Source organism: Taurulus bubalis (genome assembly GCF_910589615.1).
Source record: "Taurulus bubalis genome assembly, chromosome: 19".
Classification (NCBI taxonomy): Eukaryota; Metazoa; Chordata; class Actinopteri; order Perciformes; family Cottidae; genus Taurulus; species Taurulus bubalis.
In genome coordinates, this window is record NC_136607.1 from 4,126,957 (window position 1) to 4,151,361 (window position 24,405).

General features: G+C 43.3%; 1 protein-coding gene across 1 annotated transcript; it reads right to left on the minus strand.

The window, feature by feature from the left end:
* Positions 1-933: 933 nt before the first annotated feature.
* On the minus strand, positions 934-12,866 carry lpar1 (lysophosphatidic acid receptor 1; the record flags this gene model as incomplete). Its single annotated transcript, XM_079235387.1, has 2 exons — positions 934-1,259; positions 12,128-12,866. 2 exons carry the CDS (start codon positions 12,864-12,866, stop codon positions 934-936), a joined length of 1,065 nt encoding a protein of 354 aa, XP_079091513.1.
* Between the last annotated feature and the right edge of the window lie 11,539 nt (positions 12,867-24,405).

Here is a 24,405-nt window from a genome sequence, read left to right on the forward strand (position 1 = left end):
TAAAACCGCAAACATCCTCCCGTTTTTGGTGAGATCCCTGGAACAACTTGTCTCTAATTCCTTAGAGGGAACAAACAACAGATCCTGGACGCCTCATGTATTTAAGTTGGAGGAAGAAACTGGATTCTCTAAAGCCTTATCAGTGGGAGAAGAGGGTCAGTGGAATAATGAGTTTAGGTCGCAAGGTCACTCATGCTGCGGAAATGAATAACGGCTCTGGTTACTTAATTAATCCATAATGGTGAATTCTGGTAGGTTGCTAAACATGTCAAACATGTCAGTATTGATATATTCATTTATCGTATGAGCTTCAGCAGGATGTACCATCAATGTTTCACTTTGACGCCTGCATTTTGGAAAAGTTAAAACCTGTGGAAATGGATCCAAATGCTATAAAGAAAAGAAAATCTGCCTCTGGCTATCTTTTTGATATTTATCTGATAACATAAAGCAAAAAGCAAGAATAATGTTCGAAAAGAGTCCTCCAACGGATGTGGAGTGATGTGTGATGCTGTCTGAGTGCAACGGGTCTGTATCATGCAACGAGATCTTTCTTAAGAATGGGCACCGAGGGGAAGAAAACTGAAATTACAGGACACAAAGTTAGAGAACACTGGAGTACTGGCATTACCTTCACTTCACAGATTACTTTTAAATAGTTCATGTCCGCATTGTCCATGACAACACATGTACAACAATTAGTAAACAACTAAACAGAAAGACTAACAGCCTATCAGAGTCCTCGAAGTCGCCATCCTCTTCTTCGCTGCGATCTCATCCTGCTCGTCATCGACTCCTCTTCATTCTCCGAGTTCTCACCTTGCTGTCTTTAGTTCGTATCATGTTCGCCTTCGCTCAGTCAGTATCTCCAACACAGATTAACCTCCTTCAAGCAGCTGGTTTAATCCCCCGCCATCTCCAGCCCTTCCTTTTTTATACCACCGAGTGTTCGTTGTTGTGGTGGTGGTGCTGGTGGTGCGCGGCGCCGCTCAGCACCGTGTGGTTGACGGACGACGCCGACCGGTCGGACCCCTCGGCCACCGCCCCGTTGACGTTCTCCTGCCGCTGGCAGCACAGGATCTGCCTGAAGGTGGCGCTCATCTCCTTGTCGCGGTAGGAGTAGATGATGGGGTTCATGGCCGAGTTGAACTCGGCGAGGAGCAGGAAGAACTTCTCATAGGTGAGGACGTTGCAGCTGGAGCAGAAGACGTCGAGGAGGAGGATGACCAGGCCGGGGGTCCAGCAGACGATGAACGCACCTGAAGACACAAAGCAGAGGGGCCGGATTGGAATTGGTGCTGAGGAAAACATATATAAAAGACAGCTCAGTTCTGAAGGTTGGTCTTAAACCCATTAGGGGGGTCTGGTTGTATAGATGTCTATGAGAAAATGACTCTACTTCCCTCTTGATTTATTCCCTCAGTAAACATTGTAAACATGAGTTTATGTCTCAATCTCTAGTTTTAAGTCTTCTTCAATACAGCGTGATGTTCATTTAGTAAACGATGGTCCATTTAGAGTCAAATAGACCGTAAAGCAGGGGATGCTTTAGGGCGGGGCTACAAGGTGATTGACAGGTCCCTTCCACTGCGTTGTTGTCCAGTCTGGGAGTTGCCCTTGTTTTTGTCTGACAACTTTAACCCTTTCACGTTGTATTTTCAGTACATGAAGATTAATTGGAACCTTTTTGGTCGCCTATAAGTGTCTCATTCAGAGGTCGGTCGTGCTTCGCTCCGTTCTCCAATGTATTTGTGGTTGCAAATAAACAAGATGGCAACGGACAAAAAGCAAAAATCCAAGATGGCCAAAATGCCAAATTTGAGGCTTCAAAACACCAGTCCACAAACCAATGGGACTACGCCGACTTCTTAGTTACGTCTATGTGGGAGACAATAAGTTATTCCCATTCTCGTTGTTGACATTGTTACGGACGTGGTTTGACTGGAGAAAAAGTCTATGTTGTACAATTTTCACCAAATTGCCATGCAATGTATTAGTAGTGAGGCTTTTTCTGGGCCCACAGTTCCATCCAGTTACAAAATTAGTATAAAAAGTAGCATAAAAACACAGATTTGGGCCCACAGCATTTGTTGGCTTTGTTTTGCTCATGAGTCACTGTTACTAATGAGTGATCAAGCACATGTTCTTCACTAATTCCTGGTTTCCTGACTTTTCATGGGCCTGACGAAACACTTTGGCTGAAGTTGCAGCTAATGCCACAAAAATGTGATGTATTTTCAGGGTTTAGACATTGCGGTAAGTCGTTGATTTCCTGGAACCTTGAATTTGAATGACTTTAAATGTTAATCATGCATTTGAACAGTGACGACTCACTGGGTCTTAAACTCGAGGACTGATGACGTGATCAAACCGGCATGTCTTTACAGTTTCACCTTGACATTTATACCGTGTCACGTTGCACTGGGAGGCCTCCCACAACCTCCACCTTACACATATCATGTGAATATGTCTTCCTGGGTTTGACCCAGGCACACATCTCCTTGTCTTTCCTCTCCTTCTACTGAACCATGAAAAAAGTAAAGAAGCAGAAGATTTTGGCGCTTAAGATGTACCGTCCAACACAACAACTGATGGGATCTATACATTCACAGTATCACAGCTGAAGCCACTCTTAAGCTATTGTTGATGTTTTTGGTCTTTATTGAAACAAAGGGGAAAACACACTCTACAACCACATATCCATCATCACTTAAGAACCGCACCATCAGTCTAGAAAAGAAAAATGTCACTTTACAACCACATCTAAAACTTTTTGAGTACAAAGTACTTTTATTGTACAGTGTTTTCAATTACTTTGTTATTGCGGCTGCATTTGGTTTCCGGTGATAGCACTTAAAGGCTTATTTCTAAGTAATAAATATAGACAAATGCATAGTGATATTAAATACATATCATCATTCCATTACCTTTAATTGTTTTTGATAGAAGATACACTCGTAAACAACTGGAAAACGTTTGATGGGAAAGTGGGAAATATGCCATTGATTCAACATGCTAGCACTAAAGAAATGTGAAAGCTAAATGCTTCTGGAGAAGTTGTGTAAGTGGAATAGTTATATATTATTGATCATCTGATGGGAGGGGGAGAAAACTTTTATCATTTAACTATTTTCCACAAATAATTTCCATTATTTGACTTGGCCAAGCTTTCAAAATAAAAGCCCAGATGTCATAGATGTAAATAGGCTTATTGTCAGTGCCTTCCATAACACACCATATCACTATTTTCGGATCTGGTTCTGAAAAGCATGTAATGGTTTAAGTTAGGTAACATTAGGAAACTAAAACGTCAGGTTCATAGTAAAAGGCGCAATATTTGTGCTATTTGCCACAACTATAGGGCCACTGCAGGACATTACACTCTTGAGGCAGTAAAGCAAACGTTCTCAATGAGAAAAAGGGCGAGCAGAGACCGGGGGAGACGATATTGACAGGCAGGCCTGTTATCTGTTAGGGTTTTGTAGGCGGCAGCTGCAGAAGGCTTGACCTCACTTCTCAGCTATGCAGGCAGACTCTCCAGAGTTTGATACATTTCTCAAACGGTTCGGCAGAGAAACTGTCTGAGCTCGTTGTGTGGAAGCGAAACATCTTTCTCTGAACGGGATTCAGCACAGAAAAAAAAGAAAAACACAAAACTTCAAGAAAAAAAATGCTTCTGACAAGCATTATGATTGTTTCTTATTAGACCATGTTTCCTGCTTTTAGCATCCCCGTCTCATTTTGATTTAGTGCCGATGGAAACACATGAAACCGACCTTAACCGCAACCCATATTCTTGTCCGAGTGCGGCAAAAAAACATTGTGAAATAATTCCTTGAGTTTCAAATAACCTGCTGCTTCTTTAACACGAGCTGTTCTGTTTTGAATGGAGAGCAACACATGTATATTTACAGGATGTTTCTTCTGACTTTTACCCCCGAGAGTGAGAAAGAAAACAGTCTTTGTGTGAAGCTGTGACCGGAGAGGTTTCACTCTCCAATCCTTTCATTTCCTCTCTGGATCAGGGGTTTGCGGTCGCTCCATTGCAAAACACTGCCCTCTTTACTTATGCCCAAACAAAAAAACGTGCACGGTTTACCACATTGGGCAGGCTTAGCCCAGAGGGGTAGTTTTTGTTCACGGTAGGAACAAACAGATAGTTTGGCCCGAGTGAATCGGTTTGCCCTGTCAGGACTTGAAAATGCCACATGGAGGGAAACGAGACGAGAGGAATGGAAAGTCAGTGGAGGAGAGTAAATAAACACGGCTGGAAAATCTGGAAACGTATGGAAACTACTTTGACACTGTCCAAGTCCTGATAGAGCTGCAAAGGAGTGTGGTCATAGCAAGAGTGTCCTATATTTGGCCTATAAATTTTGAAAGATGAATCCAGCTTGATCACACATTGGATGTTATGTGGCCGATTGCTTATCATTAGCATAGGTAACGCCCCTTAACACCAAATAAGGGCAGTCCTTGTGCCGTGTGTAAATACTTGAATTGGACCAAATTGTCACCAAAAAAAAGCCTGAGAAGAAGAACTTCAGCAGTTGCTTTATGGTCAAATAAACTTAAGCGGAGTAAACATTAGATCTTTGTGGAGCGGTAAAGAAAAAAATCTAAAAGCATCAAAGAGTTGTTTTATAAACATTTTAATTTTATATTTCCTTGTGTTGGACAGTCTTTACTTAAGAGCAGAGCGAAAATGCGAAAACATTGGGGAATCCCAAAAAATAATGTCTGCTAAGAAAATAAGAACAAAAATAAGGGGAGGCGTATAAAATGTATGAAAAAAACATAGGGCCAATCACATTACTATATGACATGTTGTCCTAATTTCCTAATTTTGACAAAACTTTGACTTGGTTTCTCCTTTCTCTCTTTTAGTTTTTTTCTTTCTTTCCCTGGCGGAAATGGGCTTCCATCAGAGAGAGAACAGAGGGCTGTGGGAAAAAAAATAAGGAAATAATGGAGACCAGACAACGGCAATGAACTCCACACTCCCACAAACACACACACACACACACGCACACACACACATGCAAAAGTGCGGGAAGAAGAGGATAAACACTCATGTGTGGAGACACATACGCAGATGCTAACGCTCACTTACATAACTACACATGGCTCCAAGACAAATGGAGGAGCACTCAGCACTTGGACGGTGATGAGAAAGCACTCAGTGGCTGTAAGGCTAAACCAATTACGAAGGTTTCTCTCCTTTGTCTGAGCAATGATATTGGTCTTTCTTTGTCCCTGCACTCCACATTAGGAGATGCAGATCTCCTCCTCATCTGACTTGGTGTTCGTTAGGGGAGGCTTGGCTCTAATGGCCGACCGTGTCGAGTTTCCCGCGGGGAGAAATTCATCATTAGGAGGTTCATGACGTTGTTCACCAGTGTCGCTGTCTGCGGCAGCTTGTTGTGCCGTTCAGTCACATGCAATGCGCTGCAGAATCCCATAAACGCAGAGTTAAATGGCTTAAAGGATCACGCTGGTACTTATGCCTGTTGAGAGGTAATGAACATTATGTCATCCAGCTTTGTCAACGTTACACTGAGGGGCGGTTTCCACAGAACACACTGTCGACAGCTGACATGCAATGTTTTGCTTTTTTAATGACCACAGTTGTTCCCTTAACTTAACCAAGTGTTTACTCTCATGGTCAAGTAGTCCTATCTAAACCTTAAACCACAATGTTTCTCTAACTTCAACAAAGTAGTCATTTTCTTCTGAAACCTCCTCCAATCGTAGCTTGCTAACTTTGACCGTTTAAAAGAGGCGTACGTCGTAGGTGCTAGTCATGCTAGTCATGCTAGTCGTGCTAGTCATGCTAGTCGTGCTAGTTGTTTTGTCAGAAACAGAGCAGTCTTCTTCCTCTACGACGAGAAAAACAGGTTGCGTACGTTGCGTAGTTGTGTCTTTTAGCGCCGGGAACTAGCTAATGGCAGTCATAGTTTTTTAAATGGAACGGATTAGGGAGAAACAAAAACATGACGCTTCATCGCACTGCTGGAGCACCGGAAAAAAAGTTGAGACCAGCTCAACTCTGATTTGTAGCACGCCACGCCCTAGTGCGATGACGTCATTAGCTTCCATTGGAAATGACTACTGGAGTGAACACAGCATTCACGAACATTTCAGAATATCGAGAGAAAGTTAGTATTGCACAACCTTGCGGCCTTTAACGGTCTCACGCCTCTGATGCAGCTTCACATTCTGCTACCTGGGATCCTCATGCCTTCTTACCGCAGCATTCCTCACACGCCTTCACGTCGGCTTAAGTTTCCACGAATGTTCAATTCTCTCAGGCCTTTAAATATAATAAACATCCAATATTGAATCACTGCTCTCATTCTCCTGTGTGTCTCACCGCCTTTCTTCGCCCATCCCTCTATCATATTTCCCCACCCGACCATCGTCTGCGTCCGCTGAAATGAGACGGAAGCCATTATTCTGAAATGGCCCTGTTGCTTCCCGTTTGTCCGCGAAGGGATTTCATTTTTCCTCTCCTCTTTCCCACATCAACAACTTCCAAACACACACAGACACACACACACACACACACACTGGAGATTAGATAGATGTTCCCATTCAGCAGCTGAGTGTTTACAATTATTGATAAAGAGGCTCGTGGTGGACACTTGAGATGGAGTCTGGTGATGGTGATCGTCACGGTGATCTAATGGGTCGAGTAGCGCGCTTTCCTCTGGAAGTACAGGGATGTCTTTGAAACGGCAATAATGAAGGTTTTTTTCTGCTCGGCTGTCACAGCGGGCTGGGGGATATCTGCAGAGTTGTTGGTCAGCAGCGGTGACTCACTCATCTCCACCTAACTTCTCCCTTTTCTTCTCAAACTGTTTGGGAATGAATAAAAGAAAAAGAAGACAAATGTCGGCAGTAAAAAGGAAACACCCTGGGACTGTTCTGTAATGGTTTAGATCAAATCCAGATTGTTTGCCACAGCCACCAAGTTATGAGTCCAATTCTATACCTTTACTACTTTTAAAATGATAGCAGTCCAGTGTTATGACCGTTTTAGCGGTTTAGAATACACTAGAGATCTTTCAGTTGTTAATTGCAGGCCTACCAATCCAGTCAGTGTGCGGCGGGCGTTTGAGGACAATTTCGATGTTCGAGCGCAGCTTGCCAGAAAGGAACAACTGGCTCGGCGGGAACAGGATCCATGCGGACAGGCGCTGGCGTCGGGAGCGACTAGAAAAGCTTGCATTCTTGCGTTAAGCGCTCCACACAAACACAGAAAACACAAGACATTGCAGAGAGAAGGAAACGTTTGTGTGTGTGTGTGTCAATTTTGAAATCCCCCCCGTACGCTTCTATAACATTGATTGGTTCTACATTGTGGGTTTCAGTCAGCGATGCGGCATCTGTGTGCATGTGTCGGGACGCTGGTATGTCTTGGCGCTCCGCACTGTCTGAGGATCCGGGCGCGTCCAGCACCGATGGGCTTTGACATAATCGAATCATTCACAGACGACCCCGGCATGAGGCAGCACCTGACGCACAGGGAACAAGGGTCAAGCTGGATTTGACAAGGCAGTCGACTCATCGATGAGTGATGGAGAGAACCTCTGTCGGTGTCATTCAAACATCCAGCAAGACTGTCTGTGCCCAGATCAGTATCATTTGACTAGATTGGGTTAATGTTTGAATTAAAGGCACAGTACATTTGCATTAAAAAGCTGATATCTGACGATCATATATCTACGGTGTGATCGTAGCTGTATGCTGTGGTGTTTTCTTGGAAGTTTAAAGATAATTCAGATGATGATGTGATCACGTAAAACATTCTGTTTGGATATTCTGAAATAAGCGTTATTCTGAGTGGAGCGTTTTCCGATTAAAACGTGGGGTATGCCGATATTATTCAGGTTTTTGGAATATTCTTTGGACAGTGCATGCGCCGCGTTGGGAATATGCATCTCTATGGGTTTTTACTGCAGTTTACGACACACGGCCTCCTGTTTAAACTACCAACAGTTTGCAGGGATGCATGCCCACAATAAAAGCCCACATCTCTGGTCGGACATGCATACATACTTATTTGGAATAATGTGAAATCATTGGCGGAAATGTGCATTGTGTTTTTGATATGCAACACACAACCGTTTGTAGAATCCTTGCTCATTAGCACTACTAGTGGTGGAAAAACTCCTTTAACTATCTTTATCTTTCTGTTTGTAAGTGTGTGTTTATATTCTGTGTCCGTGTGTGTCCCTATCTCTGTTCTCTTTGGAAAAACAATCTTTTTTTCAACAAGCCAGATTCTGGTTTAGTTTTCCCATCATTTGACGAACAAAGCCAATCTCGTGTCCCACTGTTCCTGTGGGGTTTACATGAGAATGAGAGAGTCTCTGTGTTTACACGCTTGTGCTGCGCTTATGAATGCATGCAAGTGCGTGCAACCAACTTTCCATCCCGTCCTGTCCTTCCAGAAAAGGAAATCACCCATGGCTGGTTTTACTGCCTCCTGAGAGGGACAAGTGGACAGAGGACAGCGGGCAGCAGGGGAGCACTTATCGCCATGAGCCGCTGGACGCTGTGGGGTTCACTTCCTCGTCAAGCAGCAAAGGCTGAAGACACAGTTACCTTTCTTTGTTTAACTTTGGACAGTGAAAGACAAAAAGAGACAAAGAGGGGTTTTCTTTTTTGTTCAAATGAAACAGGAGATCAAGTGTCCAAGAGAGTTGAATGAGTGATTGTACTGTTAATGCAATGGAAACAGGAAACTAGCACCCTTCTATCGGACCAACGAGAAAGAAAAACTGCTATTTTCTATCCTCAAAAATGACCTCACTCAGAAACAGCAGTGGATTTCTGAGTGAACACCAAACACATCACACCCTTGCTCAAAAGACTTACTTTCCCAGTGAGGGTTTGGCTTCGGTAAAGAGAAGGATTTCTTTTTTTTACGAGAATCCGAAAGCATAAGGATTCAAATTAATAATGCTGAAATTTATTGAACTATTGAACTGCAGAAAAATTGTTCATACCAGAGGTAGACGAAGGCTTTTGAGTCATTTTGAAATTACATGTTTTTCCTATTATTTGTGAATAAGTCTAATGTTTTTTTTCCCGAAAACCTAACTAAGTTGTTGTATTGCCTCAACCTAAAAATGCATGTGTGACTTCACACCGTGAACCGCATATTTACTGCGACCATAGTGGAGCGTCATATTTAAAGCGCTGGGTGAGAAAGTGACGTGATGAGTTGGGTTGAGAATGTACTGGAACAAGTTTTTGTTTGTGCACAGTCCTTTTCATACTGATTTGTTGCAGTGAAAATAAATTAAAAAAGGTATCAGTCAAGCACACTTGGATTTAAAAAAAATGTTGAACTGTCCTTTAAGCGCAGCAGTCGGCTATAACCTTTCAGGGATGCAGCAAACAGCAGCAGTAGTTCATTCACTCAGAGTGGGTGATTTCACTTCTCCTTCAGTGTGTTGCATCCTGCTGATTCCAGATCCACCTCTAGATTAAAGCCTCGACTGTCCCCTCTTGACCCCAGGTTGGTCCTTTATTGGTAGAACCTCATATTGAGCAATTCCAGAGAGAGGGCGTGACATATTTCGTTTGATTTCAAAGGAATCTGCTGCTGTTTCGAGATGGAGTTACGTGGAACATGCTATCTATTTAGTTTTTTCGGGAGGGGATATTATCAAGTGTTATTAAATGACTCAGACTTTTCTCTGAAGTGGTAAATAAAACACTGACTACACTGCACTGGCATGAGCAGCAGCTGCAATGACAGGATGACTTTCAAACCGATACAAGTAATGGACTCACATCCTACTGACAGTAATGTTCATGTCCAGCCTATCACCTTGTAGCCTTGAGAAGGAATGGAGCTGTCTGCAGATTAGAAACAGAAACTGCAGCAGAAACAAACAAGGCATCTCCACGCAGCAGAAAATGTTCTTCCAGTTTTAAACATGCTGTTGACTGCTGCTGTCCACCGCTTTGAATTAAGTGCAGAGTAAAGACAACAGAAGCAACAGGATGAGATAACACAGAATCCTTTGGTATGTTTTGTCTGGGACCAACACATCCTGGCTTCCAGGCAGTAAGAAGTCTTTTTCCCACAATTCACACTCCAACTTACTTTATAAATGACTGAGTTAGCTACTGTGCTATAATGTAAGAAGAAAAAAATGCCTCTATTCATTACACACCACTGAAGAGGCCTGGAGACTTGCAAAGTTGGAAACGTTCCTCGACTGAATGGATGGACATAAAACTGTCAGACTGCACGCACAGCTCAGCTCCAACATAAAGCAGCTGCTGGTCACTGCAGTGTGTGTTTACAGCCACTTCTCAACTGCACCATACAGTACACAACATTGAAGGACAATTACTAATCATTACAATTTGCTTCTTTTTTTCACAAGTTTGGACTTTATTTATTTTCTCTCATGCAGCTTTATAGTCTTTCTAAAGCATAGTGTCTCAGTGCGCCCTTATATTGCCCCACACGACTGAATCTAACTGATAAGGTTTGTTTTATCAGCTGTAGACGTGTGATAACTGTGGTTTAGCTGTGAATATTTCACAATTGCTGACATAAATTGGTAGGCTCGTAAAAATGCACTCATACTATTTGTAAATTATGACGGAAACTATAGGCATCAGTTTTCTCAGTTATCAGTTTGCGTTCAGCAGAAAACTGATAGTAATCTTAATATACCCGTATTCACCCTCCGTCTGAAACGCTCCGTTTGAGCTCCTGTCTCTTTAAGAACCCCTCATTAAAAAGCCCAAAATGTGATTTCTTGTTGAAACACATGCTTCCTGATAGGACGCCCATAAAGAACAGAATGGATTGTCTTACTCTCAGTTCGTTGGGTGGTAGGCACTCCAGATACACAGATGTTTGAAAAGGTTTTCCATGACATGTCCCCTTTAATATACAGCATTGCATCTGTCCCCTTTAATGACAAGCCTTCTCAATAAGTGTTAGTTGCGTGGTCAAAATCTGTCAACACTCTATTTTTCTATGACTGAGACGAGGCGATAACCAGACGGCACAAACATCCTTAAACACAGACTGACAACACGCAATATTGTTGACGAGAAAATTGTATTTTTAAAAATATAACGTGACCAAAATCTCTCATTATTTTCATGAAGAAAAAAACTGAAGCTGAAGAACTGATTAGATACATTGACTGAAATATTCACTATAATCTGATGACGAAAAAAGACTAAAACGCCAACAGTTTTCATTGAATAAAACTACACACAATGGTTACATTCTCTTTGACAAAGATAAAACTAAAATGCCCAGACTTTTAGTGAACTGAAAACATGACACAGTCATGTTCAGTCTAACTGTACTCTGAATTAGACATGTTGTGCATCTGGGGTTAAACCAAGATCTTTAAAGACACGTTTGTCGTGAAGACCGTCTGCGGGCACTTTTCTCGTGTTACTCCAAATCATTCCTCAATGTTTGTATTTTCCCACCAAATTTGCAGAAGTGTGCATCTGTTCCATCTCCACTTTCATTTTCTTCAGGATATAAAGGAAGTGAATTTGCTTACGGTGAAAGAACAAATCTTTGTTCTTTGCATTCAAACTGGCTGCGAAAGCAGCAACGCTGGCATCCTCCATCCACCGAGGGGCTGAATCTGGTTTAAATAAAGTCAACATACCACATCTGTCAATGTGCTATGGCAGCAATATTTCTATCTACTCCACCTCTGCACCTGAAACACTCAGCTATACACACTCACGGTCGCCTTTGGCCTCAGCGAAATGAAACGCAACAACCGTTGTTCTTCGTAAAACTGCTCGTTTACAATCACAGCGCATGAATGGGATTCCTTAGAGGACTGGGTTGGCCGAGATGATGCATTTGAGGCCTACAGTTGTGCGAGGCAGACACACTGTGTGTGTGCTGAATAGAACCATCAACAGATTCATTGCTCTGCTGCTGCTGATGACTTCAAATGTTGCATCCACTGCTACAGAGATATAGGACTGGATATACACAGTAGATGTCGCTTGCTCGATACAGATTAATGCAGTATATAGATAGATAAGTGTTGGACAGACAGACAGACAGACAGACAGACAGACAGACAGACAGACAGTATTTCTTCCTTACCCAACACGATCACCACGGTCTTCAGCAGAGACATCATGGTATCTCGGTTGCGCCGAGGCCCGGAGCTGTGCCGCGACATCCTCATGGTCCTCTGGCGCACATAGACAAAGATGTGGGCGTAGAGCGTCACCATGACAACGAAGGTCACGAGGTTAAACACCGCCCAGAAGACCAGGTAGGAGTTGCTGTAAAGCGGCGCCATGTTGGAGCAGTAATCCAGATTACAGATGCAGTTCCAGCCCACGCTGGGGATGGCCCCCATGACGATGGACATGGTCCAGATGATGACGATCACCACCACCACGCGGCGGTTGCTCATGCGCGTGTGCAGCTGCATGCGGAACACGGTGATGTGGCGCTCGATGGCGATGGCCAGCAGGTTGGCCACGGACGCCGTCAGGCTAGTGTCGATCAAGCCCTGGCGCAGCAGCCACGTGGACACGGTCAGGCGCCTGGTGTTCGGCCCCGTGTTGAACATCAAGTAGAAGTAGGCCAGTCCGGCGAAGAAGTCGGCGGCCGCCAGGTTGGCCATCAGGTAGTAGATGGGGAAGTGGAATCTCCGGTTGACGTAGATGGCGACCATCACCAGGAGGTTGGCGAGCATGATGAAGATGCACACGGTGATGCCCAGGCCCATCACTAGCCGGCTGACGGTGTTCCATTCGGTGGCGAGGTTCTTGCCACTGCGGTTGTAGAAGAAGGCGATGGTCTCGTTGTAGTAGCACTGCTCCTGGTCCATGGTGGCAGAGGGGCTTTCTAAAGGGAGGAAATGAATGTGACATGTTAGGAACAATTCATCTGTAAGCTGTTGGTTCATATATAGACGCACGGGTGATTTTATTTTTAAAAAGCAAGGTTTATTATTCACATGCACTGTTTTGTGCTCATCATCTCAAGACAATGCCCACAGATTCACAATACCACAGTATGTGGTAAAGGGAAATTATTTCTAGATTTCTTTCCGCCAGTTTGAAGATCACAAAAGATAGCTTGAAGTGAGCAATGTGTGTACATCTGGGCCTATGCTATTTATTATTCCAAAATGAAAGCAACATTTGTGCATCTGAATTGCATAGGTCACGCCAGCTCAATAATTTGCATTATATATTCAGGATCACATGTCGGAATCATCAATCAATACATCCAACTTGCCATAATATGGTCTATGGCATGAGAAAAGGCTTTCCAGAAATAAAACTATATTCACATGAGTTGAGGACACCTAAACAACTTCCGTCTACACTAAACAGAACGTGTATTTTTTACGCTCCTGTCAAGAATGAGCTGATCCATACTTTCTTGGAAAAACGGATCAATTGCTCTTTCATAACGCTCAACACAAAGCAGCGCTTTAGGAAACATGTGGATGTAAGCCGCTTCCTGAAACATGGAAAAAGACCCCCCCCCCTTTGGATTTAGACACAACATCATTTGTCGTGGTGTGTGCGGCGTAATGAGCGTTTCACAAACAGAGAATCAGCCATCGTTAAGACGTGAGCAGCAGCAAAAAAGCCATTGTTAGAAACAGAACTCCTATTGTCTGCAGTTGCAGGCGTGATGTTTGTGCGTCTGCGTGCTTCCCTGCTGTGTGTGTGCATCTGTGTGTGTTTATGTTTGCTGTGTGAATAAACCCCTGTGTGATATGAAGCTGCCATGTTTTTTTGTTTTTTTTCTTCCATCTGGAGGACTTTTACGAGTGTTCCTGCTTAAAGAAGAAGAAAAAAGAAAAAGGGCATCAGAGGAAACTGAGAAAACGGCAACACACCGTGGATCGACTCACGCACATAAGCAACGCTCACAAGGACGTGTGTGTGTGTGTGTGTGTGTGTGTGTGCGTGTGTGTGTGTAATAAGCTCCAGTCCCCACACAGATGCTGGCTCGTCAGTCTCATGCACCCCGGACCGGAAACAGGACCTCAGGACTAAAGTAGGGGAGAGTTTGTGTATGTGTGTGTGTGTGTGTGTGTGTGTGTGTGTGTCTGTGTGTGTGTGTGTGTGTGTGTGTGTGTGTCTGTGTGTCTGTGTGTCTGTGTATGACTGAGACCAACGGAGAGAGGAGGCTAGTGGGACGAGGAATGAAAGAACAAGTATTACAAGTTCTTCATGAAAGGCCGGTGTTTTATGGAAACACGTCTCTCTTCATTTACCTTCCTATGTGACCGACCAAGTCTTTTTTTCTCCTTCTGCAGTGACACAGCAAAGAAAATCACTTTTTCAACCATTGTACCCACAATCACAACCTTCACCTCTCGGAGATTCTCATGGAAAGTCCTGGTAAAATGAGGCAGTGTTGAAAGCTATCAAAGCTGAGGTTTGGCCCAAAAATATGTTTCAGCCCCTGCGGCGCACAGCTCTAAATCTAGCTGGTACCAGAGCTGACTGTTTTGATCATCGGGATATGCCTGGCATACATAACGTTTTGCACGGTAGCAATGACCCATAACTCAGGTCCTGACTGAGCTTTTGTTCGGTGGAACCCTCGGCTATAAACTCTAAATATAGCACGTTTCTTTTCACCTTCACCCAAGCCAAAAGCAATACTGTACAGAACTATACAGTAGACCGGCTCAGAATGTTGGCAGCGCACAACATCTTTATATTCCTTAATCAAGGCGGGCGTGTATTAGGCACGGCCGTGCACCAGGAACAGTATAAAGGAAGTCCTAATCAATTAAATAAACGCTCTTCTGGGCTCTGTTTATATGTCCAATTTCCTGCAGCGGGGGCCGATAAGGGACTCCGTCTGCAGCCATGTTTGCTTGGAGTGGCTGTAAAATGTTATTTCATTCACTGAATCATCACGATGCTGCGCTGCTGCAGGCAAGCAGGATGTATCTGTTTCTGTTCTGCTCGTTGGTTTCTGAGGAGGCTCCAAGGAACAAATACTGGCCAGTGGTCATTACAACAGGGCCACGTTCTTTCATGACATGTTTTATCTTTTGTTTTACATTATTATGTGTTTTACCATTCAGAAGGATTCAGGCTCATTTAAAGGATAGTTTGGCTCATAAGTGGTCGCGGCGCTTGGTCGTGCTCCTCTGGATGTTTGTAACTTGGCGCACACAATCACGTGTCTGTAGAAGCACGATGAACACGTCGAGGAGTTATAAAAAGGTCAATATGTTTTTAAAGGTCTTAAAAATCTTCATTTGCGTAAATATTTTGCTGCCAAATCAAATTGTTCACAGGATGTGCAACCTTCGTTTCTTCATAGTGTGTGTAATACTTCTTTCTTCACAGGGCTCAAAGCCAATGGAGTATCCATGAGGTCTGAGTTCATCGATAATTACGACCCCTCCTCGGCATTGGGGAGGTTGGTCTTTTTGCCCGTTACACTCGTCTTTTTTTAATATTCACAGTTCATTTCTTTTCTCTGGCGTTTTGGGGAATAATGCATAATGAGTATAAACGCCTCCAATCATGCTCGACTATGATTAAATAAAGCTTCATCTTAACTTCAGATATGAGTATATCTGTGCATCTAACGAGGACGGTGGATCTTTTAATGGGGGGTATGAACAGCAGGAAGTTTTTAGAGGGACTTGAACATATTTTAAACCCATCCATTGAGGAAGCTTTGAATGGTCAGACAACACATAAGAAAAAGAGTGACTCTTTATGAGTGACTATTAAGCGTGTCGCGGCGGGGTCGGAAAGGTCAACGCTCTGGAAAACCAACCGCTAAATGTGTCGATGGTGCACTGAAAGCAGCCTCTAAGCTGTGTGAGACGGGTCTGTTGTTTCTCCTTTGGGTGTCCGCGGTGAGCGTGTGATTCCCTTAAATATCAAACATGTGTGTAATTCTGAGCTTTTTTGATCGCCGCTCTTCATCCAGAGGCGCTGAGTGACGGGAGGGCTCTGCGGCGAGGGACAATAAACACCGCGGATGGAAAAAAGCCCATTCATTCTGCTTGTCATCTGCGGTTTATGGCCATTAGTCGTCTGGAGGGAGCAGCCGCCGGGGCAAAGGGTGCTTGAGGTCAGCCGTCATACTAGAAAGTGCAGGAAGTGTCAGAGGCCTCTCAGCACACATTCCCAACACTTTCATCACACCCTCGGAGCCGACAGAGAAAAATCCTGTCATTGTGTGTGTGTGTGTGTGTGTGTGTGTGTGTGTGTGTGTGTGTGTGTGTGTGTTTGCAACAGACTGTGGGTGGGTCTTGAAAAAGGGAACGATTGAGCAAGAAAGAGGACATGGAAAGAGGGGATTTTGGATTTCTGTGCTCCTGCACCTGGGTGTGTACGTATATGTGGACTCTAAAAGAGGGAGTTTGAATGACTAAGTTGTTGAAGCATTTTGTGTGTATATGTGTGTTTGAGCGGGAGAGGAAAGTTCGGGAGTGTGTGTGTACAATGTGTTGAACCCCGGGTGTTAAAGACAGAGAACAAAACGCTCGCTGTGCCCGAGTGTGTGTGTCGACACACTCTCTTCATGCTTGTTAGCGATGTGTGAGTCTGGCTGTGTGGAGAGAGAGAGAGAGTGTGTGTGTGTGTGTGTGTGCGTGTGTGTGTGTGTGTGTGTGTGTGTGTGTGTGTGGCTATGAAAGGACCACCCTGCAATCCACACAAGTGAGGTCATAACTCAAGCATCAGGGCTGCATCTGTATATTCATAACGTACACACACACATTAATTATTGTAGACTCTATTTTAACGTTACAATCATACACACTCTGTTCTTTGCAAATGAGCTAACTTATACAGAAACTTCTAGAAGAGATGCTAAATATGTTGTAATGCCCCTAAAACTGTGCTCATTGGGAAATTAAGGTCACACTAATTGAAATAAAAAAGTTGATTTTCATTTCATGATTGTGAGGCATCGTGTGGGCAAACTTGACATTTTTTATTTCAGTGCACCAAAATGGAACGGCTTCATGTTCGTCTTTTAGACTTTGATAAGCGTGGACATGTTGGCCTGACAGTGGTGCCACAACTATATTGGAGGAACAGTATGTCGCATTTAAAAGGAATCTATTGGCAGAAATGCAACGTATCATTAAGTGGAGGACTTGTTGCATCACGCAAACATAGAGGCAAATATATCCTTTGTGGATCCAGCATTCAAACTGTATTTTCCATTGAGCCTTCATCTAAGATCCAGCAGTGGGGCTATCACTCACTATCGCTAACATTGTTATCAAGCATCCTCAGTTGTATCTATATTTCTCTTAATTTAGAGTATACTTCCTGCCGCTTAAAGAATTTGTATAAAATTCTGTGTTTTAGAAAGAAAAAATATGTTTTAAGAGTGTAATGAGGGTCTGAACGTCCTTGCCATAAACTCTTGACTATGTTATATGAACGTGTATTTAGATACGTGAGGAGAGGCATCTGTACTGTGCAGTTGTGACAGTTGTGACACTGATGGCGGCCAGGCGGCCGACAACGTTTACTCTTAAATGAAGGTTTCTCAGCGTTGTCAGCGACCCATCGTCTGGCGTTGTGATGGATACCCTGCATGTAAGTTTACCTTGGAGCTTGAGTTATCGTTGGTCTAACACGTGCTGAGATAAACTGGCTGGGTCCAGTCAGCAACTAAACCCAAGTCTGCTTCCAGTTTCTCAACCATCCATCATCCCGCCTTGGGGTTGTTATTGTTGTAGTACAGTCCTGAGAGGACGAAAGCTTTACAGGGAACACCGCTGCATTACATGACATATTATTCCTAGGCAGAGAGAAAGTTTAGTCTGCATCCCAGAACATTTATTAGAGTCTCAGACTATAATGCTGATGCATAGTTCAAAAGGGGTTATGGTGATTTTTCTTTCTGGGGAACACAATACATCCTCTGGCTTTGGAAAATATGCTCATGTGAAGCTCATTTGGATGTTAAAGTTCAGGGCGAAAAATGCTAATGTGTTATAACCCATGAATGATCCCTGCAGACGGAAATATTGGCTCTGTGGTTTTCTGGCTCCGTATGAATTATTCATTTTCATTTAAAAAAAGTCACTGAGCTATTAGAGAGTTGAGAGTTATTATAGATATGCATAAATTATCATATTGCATAAATTATCATATTGAATAATTATTCCAGTGTTCACATCTGGGGCATAATGATGGTGATTTTTAAAGATGTAAAACTATTTGCAGTCTATGAAACAAATCAATCAAACTGCAGTTCGGCTGTGCAGCATTTGTCAAAGCAGACTTTGATGTGAATGAGTTATAAATAATGGAGATATTATCTTCAGTTGAGGCCTCTACCACAGATTAGTGAGAAAGCAATACATAAGATTAGGTATGACAGAACCTTTTCATTATGAAACATGATCTGTTAAAAACTACAAACCTGACCCACAACTTTTACTAAATGTGTGTTTTTGATGTTCTCTGAAGCTGAGAAGGTAAGAAAATAAAACACACAACATTTCTGAGCATTCATTCCTCTGACTTCCTGTTTAAACTAGATCACAGTTACATATTGCAAAGCATTACCATACAAGATAGGTAGGCCAGAAGTTATATATTACTGTATCTGTATTCCAGTATTGTACGGGACATTGAAAGGTTGACAATCCCACTCGCTGCTGTTGTGGCAACATGGATATTATACGAATCACCGCTTCACCTGAAAATCCTTGCTCAGCCCTCCTCCCTCCCCTTCCTCCCTGCTCTTACTTTTCCTCCCTTTCCCTCACTTCTCCCTCTTTCCTCTCCTCTTAACTCTTTTCCCCACTCCTTCATTTCCTCTTTTTTCCTCCCCCCCTGCCTCCCTCCGACTCATCCACTATCACCTCTCTTTTCCTCTGCTTTCCTCTCCTGTCCCCCCCCCCCCCAGCCCCCCTCCCTCCTCCTCAACACCCACCCTACTCCCCCTCTGCCAACTCCCCACACAATGTGCCCATTGTTTCCACACTCCCAGCCGAGAAAGCAGAGAAACAGGACTTCTACTCCCCAGAATGCGCACAAACACTCTCACACACACACACACCACACACACACATAGGCTCTCATTCTTCAACTGTCTCTTTAACATCATGGGCGAGCGCACACAAACCATGCACACCCTCACGCTCACACATAGTCTCAAACTGTTGCTGCGGAGCGGCGGGCTCGGGACACGGGCTGGATTGAGAGCTGGGGTTGAGTCATGTGTGACTGCAGCCGTGACGGGCTGACTCACGGCTCGTCACTGGATGATACCCCTCCGACCACTTAAGCGCTTCCATCTCAGCACACAGGGCCCCGAACCGACACATGTTCAGTCACTACATGTGATGACGAGGACCAGAATAGAATATTATGGGATTATTGTACTACCGAACCCCAGTGCTGCGTCTGAAATGATTCATTCACTCGTTCAATACTCAAAACCTGAGTGCCCCCTGCAGTAAGCCTGTTTGTCTCGGGCTTTTATTGTGAAAAGGTCAAGATGGAATTGCCGGGCCAACTGTCAAGGTCTCTGCAATAAGTGTACTTTCCCAAATAATGAAGTACAAAGTACTTTGTGGCCGTTAAATGTTGTGATGCTCACATTAAATACTTCATTTTCTGGTCCGTCTGCCATTTTTCCTTTGATGATTTGATGCTTTTCATGATGCATTGTGGGATATCAGTCGGCTGTACAGGGCATAATAATTCTCACTATACATTCAGACAGCACTGAACTCGCCATAGAGTCCGCTATATAGGCAACAGGGAGTCATTTGAATAGAATTAGAGGAATCCATCGAGAATACTTACATAGAAAAGGCAAATAAATATGAAAGAAAAAATATTGACTTGACAAATACGATTTAAAAGGTTTAAAGCTTGATACTGGGCTGTACTCTGACAAAACACAAGTTTTATGCCGGGAGAAGTTAAGAGTTAACATGATAAATTACAGACACATGCTGACAGGCTTTCACAGTGGCTTCTGGTTTGTCTGAAAGCAATGTTGTATTTCTAAATAACGGCCATCATAAATACACATAATTTGGCTATAAATTCTTCCAGGGATCATAGTTTGGGAAAGCCGAGTGACAACTGAAATCCAACTGATTGCGGGGCAGCGTATAACACACTCTTTCATTTTGTAGATGTCCATCTAATAAGCTTCTTTGCTTTCAGGTCTTTCTGCTGAGATCTGTTCCACATGTTTCGGTAAAGCAGGGTTTTTTTAAGCTAAATGTCAGGAACAGGAAAGAAAAAAACACACATAGAAGCATACCAATAATCCTAGAAAAGCCCTGAGAAATGCAGTTTAGAGCGGCATAATCTGTATGACACAAAATAATTGGTGTGTACACCACTTCACACTTAAGCTAACACACACACATGCAGGCCGTAGTTCCACTTGAAAGATACCATACGAGACTTCAACGCATTCACAGTTGTGCTGGTTTTCAATGCGATAACCAAACTTCTCTAAATAATAAGCAATGCCCACCTCATGAGAAACAGCCTCTGCAATGTGTGCCAGCTGTCTCTGTGTTGTTGCAACGTATCAGAATACGCTCTTTTTTTTAAATGTAACTTTGAATATTGTGTGCATGCAGACTGTGCAAAGGCAGAACAAAGGCAGAACAAATGCAGACCAAAGGCAGAACAAAGGTAGAACAAAGGTAGCCTCGGTCTGACTTGCTGTTATCTCAACCCTACGCCTTTCAGAGGTGTCAAAAGTATTCACATTCAATACTCAAGTAGAAGTATAGATACTATGGTTTAAAAATACTTCTGTAAAAGTTGAAGTATCAACTCAAGCTTTTTACTTAAGTAAAAGTGTAAAAGTACTGGTTTAAAAACTACTTTAAAGTATAAAAGTAAAAGTAATGTAAGGGGAATGTTTTTTTTTCCATTAAGGACAAACTCATAAGCCGCGTCTCAGGGGCCTATAGTGCACTACCCCACCTCCCCCAAAACAATCATTTTTATAAAGGCCATAATGACTATAATGTTTTAAAATGTTATGTTGAATGTGGGATACACTAGGCTACCTGTTTCAGCTGCATATATGCCCATTTAAAATGATCACATTTTATTACAATGCAAATACATTAAAGTACCATATGTGTACTACTGAGCATTAACATGCGTTTCATGGAGCGGAAGACATGATAACTAGTTGCCTATAAGTATTGTAATAATGCAAAATAGGCGGCGGCGGCGACTCTGACACAAACACTTAAAGCTGTGGTTCTCAAACTTTTTCTGTAAATAACATAATTGTGTGACACATCTGTGCTTTTATAAATAACAGAATAAAGAAAGTTGCAATCACTTTCAAGTAAATCAGATTGCCCCATCAGACAATGTTTTGTGTAAATTCTATCTGTGCAAAAAATAACTCATATTTAGTTACTACTAAATAGCTCATTGTGGAAAACAATAAGCTTTTAATTTTTGTTGCCAAACAAAACAGAATGAGTGCAGATATGTGAGCCATCAGGTTGTATCAGTATTAGTGGCTGCAGTGACCTGCTTTCCTCGACACATATGTTATAAACGGGGTTGTAGATTTGATACGGCCTCTCTCAATTCATGCTCAATATTGAGCTTAGATCTGTTTTTTTATTTTGAGAAACGCAACAGCAGGAAAAGACGAGCTCACGGAGCTCACTGCTTCGCGTCAAATCGCGCATGCGCAACCGTAGCCCGGCGTACCACAACCATTTACCCGAAAGTACAGGCATTTGTCCATGTATTAATTAATGACTTTGTTTTATATCCGTGTACTTTGTACTTCTGTAATATGTGAAGCCAGCAGCTCATTGTTGGTAGAAGACACGAGCACTTTGGCTCGTTTCACCTGGAGCACGAGAGCTGCTCCAGGTTCAGAGAGCTGCTCTGGGTTCAGAGAGCTGCTGCGGGTTCAGAGAGCTGCTCCGGGTTCAGAGAGCCGCTCCGGGTTCAGAGAGCTGCTCCGGGTTCAGAGAGCTGCTCCGGGTTCAGAGAGCTGCTCTGGGTTCAGAGAGCTGCTCCGGGTTCAGAGAGCTGCTCTGGGTTCAGAGAGCCGCTCCGGGTTCAGAGAGCTGCTCTGGGTTCAGAGAGCCGCTCCGGGTTCAGAGAGCTGCTCCGGGTTCAGAGAGCTGCTCCGGGTTCAGAGAGCTGCTCCGGTGCGAGGAGAACTCCGCTGCTCCTCACAGGAGAGCTGCTGTTGCATCCTCACCCTGGGAGCGTTTAAAACGCAGATATAGCGGTCTGCTTTTCACGCGACATATTTTTCGCAGCGCTCTGTCCGCTGGTGTGTGTGCTCAGTGCTCACCTGTGTGCGCGCCCACGTGTCTGTGGGCAACGGGGCGGAGAGGTTTTGTGTGTGTGTTTTTGAACGATGACAAGCCGGAGTGAAAACAAACCAAAATGAAATAGTAACGAGGCTATTTTTAAAATGTAGGGAGTAGAAAGTACAGATATTTGCGTGAAAATGTAAGGAGTAGAAGTAAAAAGTCGTCTGAAAAATAAATACTCCAGTAAAGTATAGATACCCAAAATTTCTACTTCAGTAAAGTAACGAAGTATTTGTACTTCGTTACTTAACACCTCTGACGCCTTTCTTACGAAAGCAGAAACAGCAGTCCCTGTCAAGGCCTTGACATCTTAGCTCCAAAAGGGAGTACGGCAGTGAGGGCGGGGGGCGATATGATGTGCAGCTGGAAGTTCAGTTCATGAAGCATTAATAGTCTGCAGAAAGTTTGACTAGTTGTTAGACCTCTGAACCATCCGTGGGGAAAGAGCTCAGGCCATTCAGCAGTAAAATACATTTTTGAGAGATTCTCATCACGTTTGTTTCTTATTCATTTCCACCACACTCTGTAGTTTATTGCTGGGTGTGTTCAGTCGTTCTCTTATGAAATCACACTATTGGAGACAGATTTCACAGATTACATCACCCACAGCTCAGATGCAATATGGGATTGCGTCAGCGCCTGCGGTCTGCAGGGATTCCAGCGTTCTTCGAATTCATCACTGAGCTCTCCGCACTGATCGAATGATCATTACTGAAATCTTGCATGCAGAGACTTGCTGTAAAACAATGACACGGCAGGGGAGTTGGGAAACACAGTGCGGTCTGCATTTGGAAAGTGACATATTCCTATATCTCTATTTCAGCACGGTACACTTTGAATCCACCAGTGATTACAATGTTTAAGTGCTTACTTTTAGCTTTAAGGTGGAGGGCCTTCGTGCCCATATTGAGTGACTTGTGGCCCTTTTAAACATAGAACAAAGCCGCAGCTGGACAGCTTTTTCTAAACACACAGACAAAGACAACCAAGGAGTTTCTATGGGAAAGCAGTGGAATGTTCCTGACCGACCAGGCCAGCCACCTGACCTCAGTCCAACTGTACATGTTTCACTGAAGGCAGAAAGCAAGCTTTTCTTCATTATGCTGTGAAAACAATAGTTACAGAGTGCTTCACAAAAGTAAACGGTTGTATGCCTTCGCCAACCATCAACGTGCTAGTTACAGCCAAGTATGTCCAAAATCACTCCCTTATTTCATCCTATTAGACGTTTTTGGGAAATTGAAATTTTTGGCATACCAATTCTTGAGTTATGGCCAAAAATGTGTTTTCAGTTCACAGTGACCTTGACCTTTGCTCACTAAAATATAATTAGTTCGTCTTTGAGTCCAGTTGGACGTTTGTGCCAAATTTGGAGAAAAGAAATGTTGCTCAAGGCATTCCTGAGCTATCGCATTGACCGGAATGGGACGGACGTGAGGTCACAGTGACATTGACCTTTGACCACCAAGATCAAATCAGTTCCTCATTGAGTCCAGTTAGACGTGTCGAATATGAAAGATAATTGCTCCTGAGATATGGGTAAAAGAATGGGCATGGGTAAAAATCAAGCTATTTAGTTCATATTCACTCACATGTGGCCTTCCACTTCTGGGAAGAATTTAGCACCAATTTAGTTCCAAAAGTGTCCTTATTTAAACCACGGTTCCTACTTCTGCATCCGAGAATATTATTGAGCAAAACACTTTTATTCTCAGACGAACTGCGGCAGCGCTCTCTTCGGCACCTGGTGAGGAAATAGCCACCCTCAAATTAAAAGTAGAGTCAGCAAAGTAATCTTATGGTTATTGTTTCGCTGTTTATCCAAAGTGCCGGAATACAGAGCCAACCCGACAGCACATGTGTCACCGTCTCTGAAGAGGGAAACACAAAGCGCTGTAATGTGAGTGCTTTGGGTAAACTATTTGGAGAACCTACTAGATTAAAGGGATATCTTTCAGATACAGCTGGCTGTGAAAATGATTTCCTTATTCTTGCAGATTTTGGTTCCTCTTTCGCTTTTTTCTCCTGACTAACTTAAGACATCATTCACATGTCCTTCACCCTC